We start from the raw sequence: 17,827 nt of genomic DNA on the forward strand, positions 1-17,827 counted from the left end.
TGAACTCAGGGCACTTGACCACTGAGCCACATCCCCAGCCCTATTTTATTTAGAGACAGGATCTTGCTGAGTTGCTTAGTACCTCCCTTTTGCTGAGGTCAGCTTTGAACTCTCCATCCTCCTGTCTCAGCCTCTCCAGCTGCTGGGATTACAGGTGTGCACCACTGCGCCTGGCTCAAGGCATTATTTCTTTATTAATTCATTCTACGTTTATTTACTGCATGCTTACTAAATGCCAGGCACTGTACTGGGCTATAGGAAGGGTGGTCTTCTGAATAATAATCTGAGGTCAGACTTGCACTTCAGGTGGCTGTAATATGGCCCAGGACAGCTCTGGCTCATCCTGTCTGTATTAATTATTATTTTTTCACTCCCTGTCTCCAGGAGACAGTGCTGGCTTCCCTTTTTGTTTATAACCATCAAGCATGAGTCATCCCTTCACTGTGAGTATTGCAGAATCACATATCACATTCCAGTCTAGTTTGTACTATTGCCAGGGTCTCAGCCTGCGGCTCTTTGCCTGTCTTCTGACAGTCATGATAAAACAGTGAGACCAACTGCACAAATGACTTAACTGGGAAGGGAGAAGAGAGCATGATACCTGTTTTTCATCCAATTTTGTTTAGTACAAGATATATTTAGGAATGAACATCTTCTTTCTAGGTGCTAGTATATCAGACCATACCCTACCATTAGATAGCCTAGAATTTTTTTTTCACTCAAAATTTTGCATCTATGAGCAAATAAAGTCAACTGATCTTTTAAAAGGGTATTGGTTATATAGTATTAGCTGCTGGTTCTTTTGTGCATACAAAATGATCCTTTGAGAAAAACTTGAAAATGTATTTTAGAATTTAAAAAAAAATCAAGTAAACAAGCGAATAAAATTCTTCCTGTAGATTTTCTAAATATACTTTGATTTCAGATATTTAGTTTTTTTTTATAAGTTTAATCACTTGATATCTTTGAAAATGTATGTATTTAGGGAAGCTTTATAATATAAAAATCATTGTCACCAATAATTCTCTACTTAGTATAACTGTTTCCATTTCTTGGGATTCCTTTTTCTTTATCTAATTATTATATGTGACTATAATGTTGGTTTTTATGCAATCGTATGTTCATTCTAAATCTTGAAATTTCTTAAGTGCCAACTTTTTAAAAATGCCTCTCTGAAATGACTCACACATCAGCATTTGTGACTCAGGGTAGTGAAAGGGGTTGTTTTGAACAGCAAGATGAGCGTCAGACTAGTTTTTCAACCAGAATACATTCTCTGCAGTTTCAGACACAGATGAAACAGCAAATTCCTCTTGGCCTGGCCTTGGGTGAGGAGTAGGTGGATTTATGCAGTGTTTGCTCTGATTACAAATGGGGAGATGCTAAAAGCACTTTAGTTTTTGGGAGTGTAAAGTGGCTAGCCAAATGAGCATGATGTGACTTACCTGAAAATGAAGCTTAGTTCTTTGTCGGAAGAATGTGAGACCTTTGTGCTTTACTCTTGTGCTTTGCTTATAGTGGAGAAGATAAAAAACTACATGCATGCACCAAGCGTCAGTGTCAATGGAAACAGATACTGGGTGTAATAGGCTGGCATTTCCCAGTTCTTTCTTATCTAGAGAAGAATATCAAAAACGAAAGGGGCTCAGTTTTTTATTTTTTTAAAAATCTTGTATGTTCTTGTATGTTTTTAAAAATCTGATGTTCTGGACTGGGGTTGTGGCTCAGTGATAGAGAGCTTGCCTTGCATGCGTGCTGTTTTCGATCCCCAGCACCACATTAAAAAAAAACCTAAACAAATAAAATAAAGGTATTTATTAAAAAAAAAAAAAAAAAAAAAACCCTGCTGATCAAATAAGGTAAGGAGTGAAAGCAGATATTAGTTTGAAAGGAAATAAAATTGCATCCATTTTAGGTTTCACATATTCAGTCTGAGAACTGTTAAGGCCTTAAACTTGAACAGATGTGTGTTGAGTTCTCTTATAACTCAGAAAAATCTGGTAGAGTGCTGTGAAGGGGATTGTTTTTGAGTTTGCAGACCTCTGAAGACATCAGGAGTCTGTGTACCTAGGATAGTGATGTGGGCCTGAGTTCCCAGTTTCCCCTTTATGTAGACATTTTCAGAAATACGAAGAGTAACCTGTTCAGTGAATGGAAATAAATGCTTTAAAGTGCTTTGAGACTTCTCAGGGAAGAAATTAAAAAAACAAAACAAAACAAAAACTATAGGCTTGGAAAATGACTTGTGGAAGCTTTGTTTCTAAACTTAAGATCATTCTGGAAACTCACTTTAGAAACTTGGGATATAGATTAAATTGAATTCAGTTGTGTGTAACATCATCACACAAAAAAAAACTTTAGTAAGGCAGTGCTTAGTTTTTTTCTTTATGCAAAAGAAAGCTACAGCTGGGCAGTTGAGAGCCTTTTTGCTTCATGGTCCTTAGTGCTGCTCTCAGCCTCATATTCGCCTAGGTCTACAGCTTGATCTGCTGCTCTAGCTATCATATCTGCACTCGGGCAGGAAGATGGGCCAGGCTAAAGGGCGTGCTTCCTGGTAGAATCACCCTCCCCTGAAGAGCTTTCCTGGAAGCCCCACTCAATCTGTAGAGGACATTGCCTTCTCCAAAATATAGAGCCTAGATATTGGCTAGGTAGACCTTGATCTCTGACATGCCAAGTGATCATATTCTTAAGGGTATTACCAAGACTTAGTTGGCTAAGACTTTGGGACACCTGCAGAATCTTAGAATAGGACAGTAATGTTAGGTGAACTTAGCTTTTAGTTTGCTGCATACTTGATTGGTTCAACAGTGTTGAGGACTTACTATGTGCTTGACACTGAAGTTAAGAAAGTGAACAAGATAAACATGGTCTTTGTCCTCAAAGGGCTAATGGAAAACAAAATGGATTTTAAATAAGTAAATTATAAATGTGTTGAACATTAATAAGGGAAGTAAAGAGTGTTTGGGATTATATAATGGTAAAGACTCTGTAAGGCTATGACATGGCATATACATCGAGATTTAAAGGTTTCTTAAGAATTATTAGCCAGGTTAGAAAATGGAAAGGGGGTTTGTGAAGAGCAAAAGAGGGAGGAATTCCAGGCGGGCTCACTGTCAGGCTAATTGCCATAAGAGTTCCTTTTCCTTTCATTATTTGTCTTATTTCTTCATCAGTGGGAATTTCCAAGCAACAAAGGAAGGCAGGGACTAATATTCTTTTTATCTGAAATGGCTAAAGGAACTGCCATCTTTCTACTTGCTTGTTTTTCACTCTCTCTAGATGAGTGCCTGCCTTCACAGGCTGTTCAAGGGAGTGTTGGAAACTGAGGAAGGAGGTGGACAGATGATTGGGGTGCACTGAAGTCCAGTTGCTCCACCATAGATCTGGATTTTGGTCTCATTTGGGACTTTGGGGAGGCAAGGATTGGTTCTGACCCTGAGGTGCTGATATGACCCCCTTCCCCTTCTAGGAGGTGGACATTGTGGTGGCACCATGCCAAGGTCTCCGGCCCACAGTGGATGTTCTGGGTGACTTGGTGAATGACTTTTTACCTGTGATAATGTATGCACTCCACAAAGATGAACTCTCTGAGAGAGAGGAGCAGCAGCTTCAGGAAATCCGAAAGTATTTCTCCTTTCCCGTGTTCTTTTTCAAAGTGCCAAAGTTGGAGATAATAGACTCCTCTGTCAGGAGAATGGAGAGTGAAAGATCACCGCTATATCGCCAACTAGTTGACCTGGGTTTTCTAAGCAGCAGTCACTGGAACTGTGGGGCCCCCAGTCAGGACACTAAACCTCAGAGCATGTTGGTGGAGCACAGTGAGAAGCTGAGGCACTTGAGCACGTTTTCTCACCAGCTGCTACAGACCCGCCTGGTGGATGCGGCCAAGGCCCTGAACTCGGTGCACTGCCACTGCCTGGATGTCTTCATCAACCAGGCCTTTGACATGCAGCGGGACCTGCAGATTACTCCCAAACGTCTGGAATATACTCGAAAGAAGGAAAATGAGTTGTACGAATCATTGATGAATATTGCCAACAGAAAGCAGGAGGAAATGAAGGACATGATTGTTGAGACACTTAACTCCATGAAGGAGGAACTTCTGGATGATGCTGCCAACATGGAGTTTAAAGGTAAGTCTCTGCTTGGGCTGGGGTTGTGGCTTAGTGGTAGAGTGCTTGCTTGCCTAGCACGTGTGAGGCACTGTGTTCGGTTCTCAGCACTGCATATAAATAAATGAATAAAATAAAGATCCATCAACAACTAAAAATACATATAAAAATAATTTTTAAAAAGGTAATCCCTGCAAGCTTGGTGTGGTACAGGAATATAAGAACTCCCCTTTTTTAGCTGGAAAGTGAGTTCATTAATTCTTACTAGCAGGAACCTCTCTTAAATCACGTAGCCCCGGAGGCCTCTCTTGTTCTCAGGACCTTGGAAGATTCCATGTCACTCCTTCCCAGGGCTATTAGCCCATGTTTCAGTAAAATCATCTTAAAAGCTCTCTACCCTCCACTTTCCATTTGTCCCTGCACCGTAAAGGAGCTGGAGAAGAGCTGCTTGAAGAAGTTTACTAGGTCATGCTTTAACCTTTGCTCTGTCAGTGTGGCCTACGCTTCTTCTTGGTTCTTTTTGTCTCATGGTCTCGTTTTTTTCTTTTTTCAGCTGCTCCTGAAACTCAGGTCAGGAGAATTTCCCAAAGTAATGTTTTTAGCTTTTCTGGCAGTCCCATTCTTCACAAATGGCTTTTAACAAAATTGGATGAAAGTGATTGGTCAGGTCTTTCAGTGTCTGAGGTTTAGATGCTGCTGACTTTGTATACTAACTACTGTATATGAACCTCCACATGTGAACGTTAACTCTGCTCCCTTTAATTGAAATGATTCAGTTTGCAAGTTGCTCTTTAGATCCTCAATCATGAGTAGATATTCAAATCCCCTGAGAGGCTTTATGAAAATACTGGTACTCAGGACTGCTAAAGACCACTCCAGACTTAATCAGAACTTCTGATGTGGCACCTAGTATCAGTGTTTTCCTGAGTCCTCCCTAGGTGGATTCCACTTGTTTCCATTTTTTAGATGAGGGAACTAAGGCTTAAAAGGATTAAGTTCTGTGCCCAAGGTCCCACAGCTAGTGAGTCACAGAGATAGGCTTTGAAGCCAGACAGCCTGATCCCTCAGCCCATACTCTTAATTTCCATGCTTTACTGCTTCTTAATCACTTTTTAGGTGCTGACACCACCCTCTTCTTGATAGCCAGCTTCCACACCTCAGCAGATCTTTTTAACTGTCATCTTTTAACTGTCCCCTTGTCTAACCAATTGCCAAGTATTGATGAGTCTTCTTCCAAATTCGTTATCTTTTCTGTTCCATCTTCCTTAGTCTAACTGAACTATCTTTACCTGACTTCTTTCTCTTCTTTCTCCACTTCATCTTTATTGGCTCTCTGTTCCTTTAGAACAAGTTTAAACTCCTCAGCCTGGCATTGCAGGTCCTCCAAAGCTGAGCCCTCACCAACTTTGCCAGTCTTATTTCCCTCTCTGCACCTGCCTCTGGTTTTTATCTGGGTTGGTTTTAACTGCATACTGTCCTCAGTACACTCTTCAACCTTTTCTTTGTTTGTGCCCTGCCTTAAACCTGAAATGTCTTTTACTTGTCTGAATTTCCAAATCCTACCTATCCTTTAAGGACTTTCTAGGTGCCATATTTTTATGAAGTCTTCTTTAATTTTTTTTTTTTATACCTACTAATAGTTGCAGTCATCTGAAATGCCCAAAGCATTTCATCTGTAACTTATTTCTTATTTTTGGTGTATTTGACTTTCTTTTTTTTGGAGTGGGAGGTCCTGAGAATTGAACCCAGGGGTCTCTACCACTGAACCTATCCCTTTTTATCTTATTTTGAGATATGGTTTACCAAGTTGCTAAGGCTGGTCTTGAACTTGTCGTCTTTTGCCTTAGCCTTAGCCTCCCAAATTACTGGGATTACAGTTGTGCACCACCATTGGGGCTTCACTTTCTGTTTTAATATAAGTATTTATGTTCTTCTGACTATTTTCTAAAATCCTGGAGTTTAAGTAGAATAGATCTGGGTCTTATATCATCATACCCCTTGTAGCAAATAACACTTTTTTATTTTGTGGTTCTAGGGATGGAGCCCAGGGCTTTGCACATACTAGACAAGTATTTTACCACTGAGCCACATCCCCAGCCCTGTCACAGACTCTTGAATACAACAGGTCTTTGAAGAATGAAAGGATTTATAAATAATGGTATCTAGTTATGTCACACTTTTTACAAAGGAAATACAGTTGACTTTAACAAGAACAGGATGTCTGATTTCTTTTTTTTTTTTTTTTTTTTTTTTTTTGCGGTGCTGGGGATTGAACCCAGGGCCTTGTGCTTGCAAGGCAAGCACTCTACCAACTGAGCTATCTCCCCAGCCCCAGGATGTCTGATTTCTTATAAGTCTTTCTTAAGATGAGCAAAGGTACATCTTTGGTGAATTCCCACTGCAGGAAGGAATGGCTGAGAAATGCTCACTTGCAGTAGAAATCCTCGGAAGTCCTCTCAATATTTAATTAAGGACATTGCTAGTATGGGTATGATGAAGGAAGATCAGGGCAGCTAGGTTAGGCAGACAGTGAAATATTTCATTGTACTATGCCAGGCATACCATGTTTAGTGCCTGGGATATAGTGATTAGCTAAACAGACATGGGGTGATTGGGAATAAGCAGATCAAGCATCTGACTCTGTCAACTACCTTGTGGATCTACTTACCTAGATGGCTGTACATTAGACACAATTTTTTGTTTCACATCTTTTTATGGTATTGGGGATTGAGCCCAAAGGCCCTGAACCACTGAGCCACACCCCTATCCCTTTAATTTTATTTTGAGACAGGGGCTCACTAAATAGATGAGGCTGGCCTTAAAAGTGCAATTTTCCAGCATCAGCTTCCCAAGTCATTGAGATGACAGGCAGGTACCACAGCATCCAGCTTTGTTAGACACAACTTATATGTCCAGTTCTTACTTTTTTTTCATTTGAAGCAATGATAAATAGATTTAAAGGAGAGCTACCACATATCTTGTGGAGGCAGATTTCTGTTACTGGTATTTTTCTTTAAATAAAGGTAATGAGAGGAGTGTGGCTCACTGGGAGAATGCTTGCCTGACATTTGCAGGCCCTGGGTTTGATCCGTAGCAACACAAATAACAAATAAATAAATATATAAAGGTAACACATGTACTCTGGGTATCATAAAATACCTACTTTATAGAATTTTTTTTTTTTTTTTTTTTTTGCGGTACTGGGGATCGAACTCAGGGCCTTGTGCTTGCAAGGCAAGCACTCTACCAGCTGAGCTATCTCCCCAGCCCTAGAACGTTTATATTTTTAAAGGATAAAATGTACAGATATGCTACTTAATTCAAAAGTACAAAGACACTGTCCCCAACCATTCAGTTTCCCTCAATATATTCTTTTGTACCTTGCTGTTTCACCTTTTCAACGTTTATCTTAAGAGAGCTTTTTCCATAAATATGCATACAAATTTGTCTTCTTCTAATGGACATTTATTTATTTACTTATTTATTTTGGTGCTGGAGATTGAACTCAGGGCCTTGTGCATGCAATGCAGGCACTCTACCAACTGAGCTACATCCCCAGCCCAGCATATCTTAATTTATTCAACTATTCTCTTATTGGTGAACATTTAAGCTATTTCCTTCTTTCCCCTTTTTGTTGTTATAAACTTTATTGTGTTAGTCATCACTGTACATAAGTGTATTTCAGATTTGTAAGGATACATTTCTAGAAAAAGGATACCTAGAAGCAGAATAGTTAAGTCAAAAGAGTATGTGGATTTTTCATTGTTGGTTAGTTTAATTCCCTCTCACCCCCATATTGGGGATTAAGCCAAGGGAGATGCTCTACCACTGAGCTACCCAGACCTTATTTTTATTTTTGTTTTTGTTTTTTCCATTTTGGGTTGCCCAGGCTGACCTCGAACTTGAGATCTTCCTGCCTCACCTTCCCAGGTTGCTAGTATTACAGGCATATGCTACCACACTTGGTTGGTTTAAAATTTTGATAGATATTGCCAGACTTTCTCTGAAGAGGTAGTACCAGTTTAAGTTTCCACCAGTAGATTTGAGAGTTCCTTTCTAGGAGCAGATCTTTTTTGACTTCTCTTATGTTTTTCTGAAAACTGGCCTATGATATAGATTTTTAAATTCTGAGAGGTAGTGACATGTAGGGACAATAGTTAATTTCACTATTTATTTAGCAATTGATTAGTCTAAAATTTCTGACTCTTGGATTCTTCTCATTAATATATTAGGCAGTGAGAAATACTACAAAGACACTAGACTTTGGAATCAATAGGTTCAAATAGGGGTTCAAATGCTACATGAATTACTTCCTAACTATACCATCCCCTTTCCAGGGCCTACTTTGTCCTCTCTCTGAGGCTGTTTCCTGATCTAAAAAATAAAACTAGTAATATACCCACCCGTCAAAGTTATTGTGAAGATAAATTAGATTGTATACGTTAAAATGCTTATTATTGTGCCTTTCTAATATTTAGCATGCAATAAATATTTTTCATCTCCTCCTATAAATTTAACATAAAAGCTAACAAAATCAACAGACTTGTTTTAGACATGATTGTTACTTCTCAGGATCTTAGTGACCGTAAGTAGTTGAGCATTATGTGACTCTGATCATGCTGAGGGTCAGTGTTCGTCAACCGGTGGTGTCTTTTTATAGCCATTGTCATGTGGTTCATTGGCTCCAACTTGGGAGAGGCCTTTTTGAAGTGTCTGCCCCTTTCCCTCACAGCTAAGTAACTTATTTTTTTGCCTCCATAGATGTCATTGTCCCTGAGAATGGAGAACCAGTGGGCACCAGAGAGATCAAATGCTGCATTCGACAGATCCAAGAACTCATCATCTCCCGGCTTAATCAGGCGGTGGCTAACAAACTGATCAGCTCTGTGGATTATCTACGTGAGAGCTTTGTTGGAACCCTGGAACGGTGTCTGCAGAGCCTGGAGAAGTCACAGGATGTCTCCATTCACATCACCAGTAATTATCTCAAACAGGTATGAAAAGAATGATTGCTAAGATACTGGGTCAAAAATAACACCTGGAATAATTCACACACTAGTCCAACTTCAAATTAGCCAAGAATTTCCCTCTCAACTTTTTGCTTATTGAGTTTGAATTTCATTTTGTTTTCCTATCAGTGACAACTGCCTGTGGGAGGTGCTGGTGAGCTGTAAAATTATAGTCAATAAACATGAAGAGGAAGTAAAAGGGCCTACCTAGTTATAAAACAGTTGATCAACTTGAGTTGACTCTGTGTATATATTGAGGGATAAATTTGGAAACCTTGAGACGGGTCTGTGTTGTTTTTTTTTTTTTTTTAAGTTGTCGATGGACCTTTATTTTATTCATTTATTTATGTGTGGTGCTGAGGGTTGGCAATGTAGCTTAGCGGTAGAGCATTTGTCTACCATGCACAAAGCCTTGGGTTTAATCTCCAGGACTGAAAAGAAAATAAAAATGTGATGAATCTATGTGTGGTTCTGAGAATCGAACCCAGTGCCTCACACATGCTAGGCAAGCACTCTACCACTGAGCCACAACCCCAGCCCTCAACTGTGTTCTTAAAGTAAATATCATTTATTGGATTTCTGAATAGCCACTCTACTCAAGACATATTTTCTTTGTATTGTTCTCTTTCAGATCTTAAATGCTGCCTATCATGTTGAAGTCACGTTTCACTCAGGGTCCTCGGTTACAAGGATGCTGTGGGAGCAAATCAAGCAGGTAGGTGTTGCTTAGAGGAACAGTTTCCAGTTCCACGTTGGCTTACATGGATCCTAATCTCTCCAGTAGAGAGCACATAGCTAGGATCTTCTCTTAAGGTAGGGTGACCTTGTGTTCTGATTGGCCTGCCTGAGAGAATTCTGTTTTATGCTTATTCTTAAATAATTAGCAGAGGTCCCTTACATTCTTAAAAATGGTTGGTTTAAATGATATTTCATGGAGCCAGAAAACTCTACCTCACTAGTTTCTTCATATTTCTGTTAACCAGACTGAATGTTTTCTCAGAATTAGTGGTGGTGTTGCGACAGGCCAAGAAATGTAGTTCCTGTTCTGGAATTGAGTCTTGCTGTTATGTACTTATTTACTGCTTCATATTCAGATACTCCCTGACACTGCATATAATGTATTGAGGATTTGTGAGCATGTAAACTAGGCCTAGTATTCATTTTTGTTTTTGCTTAGTGTTCTTTGATACCTTCCTCTGGGCTGAGCCCTGATTGTGGGGTAGAGAGGGCTAGATGGAATTAGAGAGGAACCTTGAACTTCACAGGACTCTTATCTTAAGAACTTTTTCCTAATAAGTGGGTAACCCAGAAAAAGAAGGGCATCATTGGGACCTTCTAGTAGTTCTTTTCTCCATCCCTCAGTGATCTCACTGTTCTTATCTTGGCAGATCATCCAGCGCATCACATGGGTGAGCCCACCTGCCATCACTCTAGAATGGAAGAAGAAGGTGGCCCAAGAAGCCATTGAGAGCCTCAGTGCCTCCAAGTTGGCCAAGAGCATTTGCAGCCAATTTCGAACTCGGCTCAATAGTTCTCATGAGGCTTTTGCAGCTTCCTTACGGCAGGTTGGTATGTAGGAAAGAAGATGCAGCTAAACTAAGCAAAGAGCTTCATCAAGAGGAGAATATTTTGCTCTTTGCTCTCCATATCATTTTGAAAAAAATCACCATTGTATTTTTCTTTTATTTTGTTAAGGCTAATACTATATTATAGGGAGTTTCACCAATAAAATTTTCATGTGGCTATTTTTCGAACTGTAGGGAGAATGGAAGGAGCTCAGTTAATTTCTCTCCATTTCATGAATAAGGGAAAAAAGATGCAGGCTGGTTTCCATGGCACACACCTGTGATCCCAGCTACTAGGGAGACTGAGGCAGGAGGATTGAAAATTCGAGGCCAACCTGGGAATATTAGCAAGACCCTTTCTCAGAATAAAAATGATGAAGGGCTGGGGTTGTAGCTTACTTGTAGAGCACCCTGGGTTCAATCTCCAGTACTGAGGAAAAAAAGAAAATAGAGGTATAGAAACTTTCTAAGTTTATATAGTATTTTTAGTATTTCCAGGAATGAATGAAGAAATGAATTTCCAGCTTCCATTCCAGTTCAGTTTCATGACTTAACTTGTGTGTGTAGTGTGTGTAGAGTGGATAGATGTGACTGTGTATCCAAGAGGAAAAATTATTTATTGAATGTTCTCTATGTAATGGTTACCATGCTGAACACATCATGTACATGTTATTTCTCAACAGCTACCCACTGAGTTAGATATCATTATTCCTGTATAACATGAGGAAGCTGAGCCTGAGGGCTTAATGTGTCTTTTGTCATGTGTCTTTTCTCTGTTTCCCTCCTAGCTGGAAGCTGGCCACTCAGGCCGGCTGGAGAAAACTGAAGATCTGTGGCTGAAAGTTCGGAAAGATCACGCCCCACGCCTGGCCCGCCTTTCTCTGGAGAGCCGTTCTTTACAGGACGTCTTGCTGCATCGTTAGTCCTTGTTTTTTGTTTTGTTTTGTTTCTCTGGCCTCGAGAATCCTACTGTCTCCAGCTACTTCCTTGCAAAGTTGCCTAAGCACTTACTGATGTGACTTTGAATTCTAGAAGTCTGTTTGGTCCTGCTATTTATTATAGTTTAAATAATATTACCAAAGTTAAAGTAACCTGGCTAAGTTACTTTCTACTGGTTTAGAATGACACTAAAATTTCTTCCCCTGGCATGATTATGACTTCTGGCCTCTAGGCAGGCCCACATCTAAGAATCTTACAGAGGTTATCCAATAAGTTCCCTTCCTTCCTTTCTTCCTTGTCTCTGTCTCTGTACCCTATAGGTAAACCTAAACTGGGACAGGAACTGGGCCGGGGCCAGTATGGTGTAGTATACCTATGTGACAACTGGGGAGGACACTTCCCTTGTGCCCTCAAGTCGGTCGTCCCTCCAGATGAGAAGCACTGGAATGATCTGGCTTTGGAGTTTCACTACATGAGGTGAGTCCTAGTCTCATTCATCTCTGGGAAATATCCAGAGAAGAGGCCAGACGCCTGGAATAAGTGTTGTACTGATAGCTACAGCTCCCTCTGTCTATATACCTAGGTTTCAAAATGTTACAGATATAGTGTTTGTGACTCTAACCTAGCCATAGGTTCTCTTTTTAAGGCCTTTACTGTCCTGGCTTGCTCTTTTCTCACCAGTGTAAATTCTTTCTTAGACTTCTCATTCCATTTAACTTGTTTTTTTGGTACTGGGGATTGAACTCATGGGCATTTAACCACTGGGCTAACATCCCCACCTTTTTATTTTTAATTTTTTTGAGATGGAGTCTTGCTGAGTTGCTGAGACTTTCTTTTTTCAAAATATTTTTTAGATGTTGATAGACCTTTTTTTATTCATTTATTTATATGTGGTGCTGAGAATTGAACCCAGTGCCTCACACATGCTAGGCAAGTACTCTGCCACTGAGCCACAACCCCAGCCCCCTGAGACTGTGTCTTTGAACTTGGAATTCTCCTGCCTCAGCCTACCAAGTTGCTGAGATTACAGGCGTGAGCCACTGTGCCTAGCTGTTCATTTAACTTTCTTAGAAAGAACTTTCTTTTCTTAGAAAGCATCAAGGCTTGTCAATTTTTAGAATCCATGATTCTTTTTCCTTGGTGGAGAGGTCATTCTGTTAGCACTCTTTCTACACTGAGGGCCATTCCCTCTGGGCCTAAACTAAGCACGATCTTAAAGCTATTCCTTCCTACATTTTGACATGTCATGCAGGATTAGAGCCCAAGTATCGTAGCCTAGGTCTCTCTTCTTCCCACAGGTCTCTGCCGAAGCATGAGCGATTGGTGGATCTTCATGGTTCAGTCATCGACTACAACTATGGTGGTGGCTCCAGCATTGCTGTGCTGCTCATTATGGAGCGACTACACCGGGACCTCTACACAGGTCTGAAGGTGAGACTAAGCAGGGAGAGAGCAAGATCCAGCTGGGGGCCAGAATCACTACTTTCCTTTTGACCTTTCATCCTTTCCTGTTTATTCAGAGCCTCTCACTTTCATAAGATATTGTTGGAATAATCAGGCTTTATTGCACTATGGATTAAAAACCTTAAAAACTTCTCAGAATCTTTTTTTTTTTTTTGTCCCAGTATTTATATCTAGAATACTGTCATTTACTGCTCTGACCTCCTGTGGTAATGATGAAAATGTAGACACCTTAGAAGAGCAGAGAAATTTCCTGGAACTCTCTTCTTCTCCCCCTTTTTTGTTCTTGGTAGATAAAGCCAGTTTTTATTTAGTCAACAAATATTTATGTATAATGCTCTGTATCTAGAACCCTTAGGGAATATCAGAAAATATAATTTCCAGGAGCTTTCAAAGGAATCACAGTCAATGAATATTTCATGAAGATGTGGAGTTTGAGTTTGACACCCATATCCTGATGGGCAGAATTTGGGCAGTTGGAAAGATGAGGCCAGGCGTAGGGAAGGAGCAGCATAAGATCTTGTGCATTTGAAGGTCAGCGAGGATATTTGGCTTATTAATACAGGCATTTTGGGAATGGGGAAGATGCTGTGCAAAGAGATATTGGGAACAAATTATACAGGATGCAAAATGTTAAGAATTTACCATAGAATTCAAATTTGTTTTAGACAATGAGAAACTACACAATCTACACATTTTAACACAAGCTCCAATATGATTTAGAACAGAAATATGATTTTGATTTTTTTATGAATTGGGGTAGTCCAACGAAAATAAAGTTGAGTGACGATAAAACTCTCAGTTGGGTGTTGAGTTTTTTTCACCTAAAACCACCACTAAAAGGGAGGTTTCTTGGAACTGGGAACATAGCTCAGTGGTGAAGTGCTTGCCAGCATGCACAAGGCCCAGGGTTCAATCCCTAGAACTGAGAAGAAAAAAATGGAAGTTTCATTTGTTTTTCCCTACATTGGAGCCGAGAAGGAGAGAAAAGCAGATCTCAGAGTATCTACATAGGTCCCTTCTTACAGAGTCCTCCTCTACAATTTTATATAGAAGCTTCTAGAACTAGGACAGAGAAAAACTTAAATGCTCCTAGGAGTCAAGAGGAATTGATGACGAAGAAAATGACTTAATGACCAGAATGTGTGATGCTTTTGTATATGTGGACTAGGCAACCACACTTGATCTCTTGGATAAATGATACAATATTTTCCAAAATCCAAGAGACCCTAAACTAAAGTAATATGAGTGTTATCTGAAGTCATAAAATACAACCTGGGTTGACCAGGCCTATAAAATAGCAGAAGTAAATCTACCTCATCAGTTCAAATGTTAAATCCAGGCTCATGAGAAATTATATTCCATGTATGTATGATGTGTCAGAATACATTCTACTGTCAAGTATAACCAAGAAGAAAAAATAAAAAAATGGGCTCATGAACTGGGTGCAGTGGTTCATGCCTATAATTCCAGAAGCTCAGGAGGCTGAGGCAGGGGGACCACCAGTTCAAAGCCAGCAACTTAGTGAGGCCCTAAGCAACTCAGTGAGACCCTGTCTCTAAATAAAATATAAAAAAGGACTGGGGTGTGGCTCAGTGGTTACATACCCCTGAGTTCAATCTCTGGTACCAGGAAAAAAAAAAAAAATGAAGTGGTGTGGGGGCAGGGGCGGCTCATGGCTTTAGTCCTTTGGCTGCACCTCTCCTTGTCACTTCAGGGCATCATCCAGCTGGCCTAGCTGCAGTCCCCAAGGAAATTTACTGGCTTTGTGTCCTTTTCAGCTGGCACTTCCTTGCTTTTCCTCCACTTCCTTCTCCTGTTTTCCTCTTCCCCTTTGATTTCTACTCATTTTTCTGTCCTTGTGTGTCCTGATGTGGTCAGTTTGTTAGTTCCTCAAAGAAGGATGTCTCACTTGTTCAAGCAAGTTGGATTGAGGAGTTGCCCTGTTGGTGACAGTAAGCTCTTTTGTTTCCCCAAGGCTGGACTGGCCCTGGAGACGCGTTTGCAGATAGCACTAGATGTGGTGGAAGGAGTCCGCTTCCTGCACGGCCAGGGACTCGTCCATCGTGATATCAAACTGAAAAATGTACTGGTAAGTAGAGCTGTTTCCCCAGAAGACACCCTGCTTCTGTGCGTGGAGAATGCACAAAATGGAAGTTTGGTCCTAGGAAAAGTCCAAATGGAAAGAAGTAGAGTTAATAGCATGGTGGGTGGATGGTATGTTTGAATTAAAGCTTAGTCTGGAGTTGAGTACAGACCTACCTTAAGTATGGATTTTTTTTCCCTCTACACTGTTGAAATATTTTGACCTCATAGAAAAAGTTAAAAGGGTAGTACAGTGAAAACCTATCTATCCTTTTTTGTCTATTAATTTAAGATGTTGATGAACCTTTATTTTATTCATTTATTTTTATGTGGTGTTGAGAATCAGATTCAGTGCCTCACGCATGCTAGGCAAGCACTCTACCGCGGAGCCACAACTCCAGCCCCAAAGACCTCCATATCCTTTACCCAGATTCCTCTTCTGTTTCTTCTAGCATGCTCACTCACATTCTCACTCTTTATATACACTCACATGCACACGCATACTTTTTCACTGAACTTGTGAAAGTAAGTTGCAGGTAATACTCCATTTCTAAATATTACAGTATATATCACCCAATAAAAAGGCAATTTACACATAATAAAAATGTCATTATCACACCAAGAAATTCACCATCAATATGATGTTGTTATTTAACATGCCATCTGTATCAACAGTTTTCTAGTTTTCCCCTCATAAATCCAGTTACTCCAAATATGGTGTGTTTGTTTGATCCAGGATCCAGTCCAAGTATCATATAGTACATTTTGTTGTCATGCTTATTTAGTTTCCTTTAATCTAGAACAGTCCACCTTTTTTTGCTTTTTATGACATTGATATTTTTGAGGATTGCAGGCCTTTGTTATTGCTTAGGGTTTGATCAGAGATATTGGATAAGAGCTGAGATAACTAAATATAACTTAAAAGGTAAGATAGTCATGAACTCACTAGTCTAAATTATGTTATCTAAATTATGAAGAATAATTTGGACTGGGATTTTGGATGTAGTTCAGCAGTAGAGTGTTTACCTAGTGTGTTCCAAGATCCTGGATTCAATCCCCAGGACTTCAAAAAAGAAAGAAACTTTTGACATATTCTACTTTTTTTTTTTTTTTTTTTTTTTTAATTTGGACATACTCCTCCTAAAAAGAATCTTATTTTGTGGTGCTGGGAATTAAACCCTGCTCCTCATGCACATTAGCAAGTGCATTACCACTGAGCTACACCCCGAGTCCTCTCTTGGATCTTTAGGAAAGGAAATACCAAAATTTCAGGAAGCCCTTAGGCTGATCAGATGCCCTCAGCCTTCTACTCTGGGGTCGGAGAAGAATCAGGAGCTGGAATGTTTTCCTCACTGTCCTTCCAAGACCTTCACTCATGCATTCTTCCAGGTTTTGTGAAGATCTTCATAGGTGCCACGCTCTATGCTAAGTGCCAGGGATACAAAGATAAAAGGAATAGTCCCTGCCATCAGTTGCTCAGTCTCTGAGGAGAGCAGTAATGGGGAAGAGTGTGAAGAGGGGCTAGTTGGAGGCAGATTTTGTTAAGTACTACTTTGAGGTACCTATTTTGAACCTGGTTATGTGCAGGCTCAGAGACAAGGTGACTTCTTCCCCTGCTTTGTTGGCAGCTGGACAAGCAGAATCGTGCCAAGATCACTGACTTAGGATTCTGCAAGCCAGAGGCCATGATGTCAGGCAGCATTGTGGGGACGCCAATCCATATGGCCCCAGAACTTTTCACAGGTAAGACCTGGAGGGCAGGGAGTGGATTTGGGCAGGGTCAGAACTTTAATCCTGAGTGCTACCCCTCAGACTCAGTGATATGCATAAGTACTACTGGCAGGTCTGGCTGACTGGGTAGAAACCAGAGCAGGGCAAACCTAAGGCAGGAAGGGAAAAGTGAAGAGGTACAGAAGTAGAAAGAAAAGTGCAAATGAAAGTTGGGAAGCATTTTTTTGGATTTATCCCTGGGTTATTATGCCACAATTGCTATAATCATTTATTTGATCATAAATTCTAAATCAAATAACTCCTATATAATAGAAGTTGTCCTCTACCATTAAAGAAATTGTAACTGAGAGATATATTAAGAAACATTAAGAGAGGTAGAATAATTTGGAAGCATTATCAAGCTGCATGCAATTTAATACTAAATGAAGGGCTATATGATGTACTGTTTGTGTTCCACAATGGGAAAAAGGAAGTTTGAAATGTTTGATGGTTTGAGTTAGAGGTGAAATTTTAGGTAGAATTTGAGTCAGATCTGGAAAAATGGTATGTGGAAAGGGAACTCATTTATGGAGTATATACTTTGAGGTAGACAGTGTGTGCATGTTTTTATATATTTTGTTTCTTTTAGTCCTCAAAATTATGTGATAATGTTGATGCATTTTTTTTTGCATTTCCTAGACAAAGTTAAGACCAGATTGGTGAAGTAACTCACCCAAAAACATTGAGATAGAAAGTAATAGACCTAGGATTTGAATCTAGGTCTTCCTGTCTTTAGAGTCTAACCATGATCATGAAGGAGAGAAACTTTTGGAGGTTGGAGAAGGGGAAATATTGAGGAATGTTGTAGAATAGAAATAAGTATGACAGGAGAGAAATTCATTTGAGAAATAGTGACAAGCGAGGTTGGAAATGAATACTTTGA

General features: G+C 40.0%; 1 protein-coding gene across 1 annotated transcript in view; it reads left to right on the forward strand.

Annotated features, from left to right (window-relative positions):
- Positions 1-17,827, forward strand: part of Dstyk (dual serine/threonine and tyrosine protein kinase) — a 52,945-nt gene that overhangs the window by 29,006 nt on the left and 6,112 nt on the right. The window contains exons 3-11 of the mRNA XM_047521171.1: positions 3,473-4,136; positions 8,877-9,109; positions 9,756-9,839; positions 10,513-10,689; positions 11,478-11,607; positions 11,949-12,105; positions 12,927-13,059; positions 15,068-15,181; positions 16,803-16,917. Coding sequence (XP_047377127.1) covers positions 3,473-4,136; positions 8,877-9,109; positions 9,756-9,839; positions 10,513-10,689; positions 11,478-11,607; positions 11,949-12,105; positions 12,927-13,059; positions 15,068-15,181; positions 16,803-16,917 — 1,807 coding nt within the window. The remainder of the gene's footprint in view (positions 1-3,472; positions 4,137-8,876; positions 9,110-9,755; positions 9,840-10,512; positions 10,690-11,477; positions 11,608-11,948; positions 12,106-12,926; positions 13,060-15,067; positions 15,182-16,802; positions 16,918-17,827) is intronic.

The sequence above is a fragment of the Sciurus carolinensis genome, chromosome 12, assembly GCF_902686445.1.
Source record: "Sciurus carolinensis chromosome 12, mSciCar1.2, whole genome shotgun sequence".
Taxonomy (NCBI): Eukaryota; Metazoa; Chordata; class Mammalia; order Rodentia; family Sciuridae; genus Sciurus; species Sciurus carolinensis.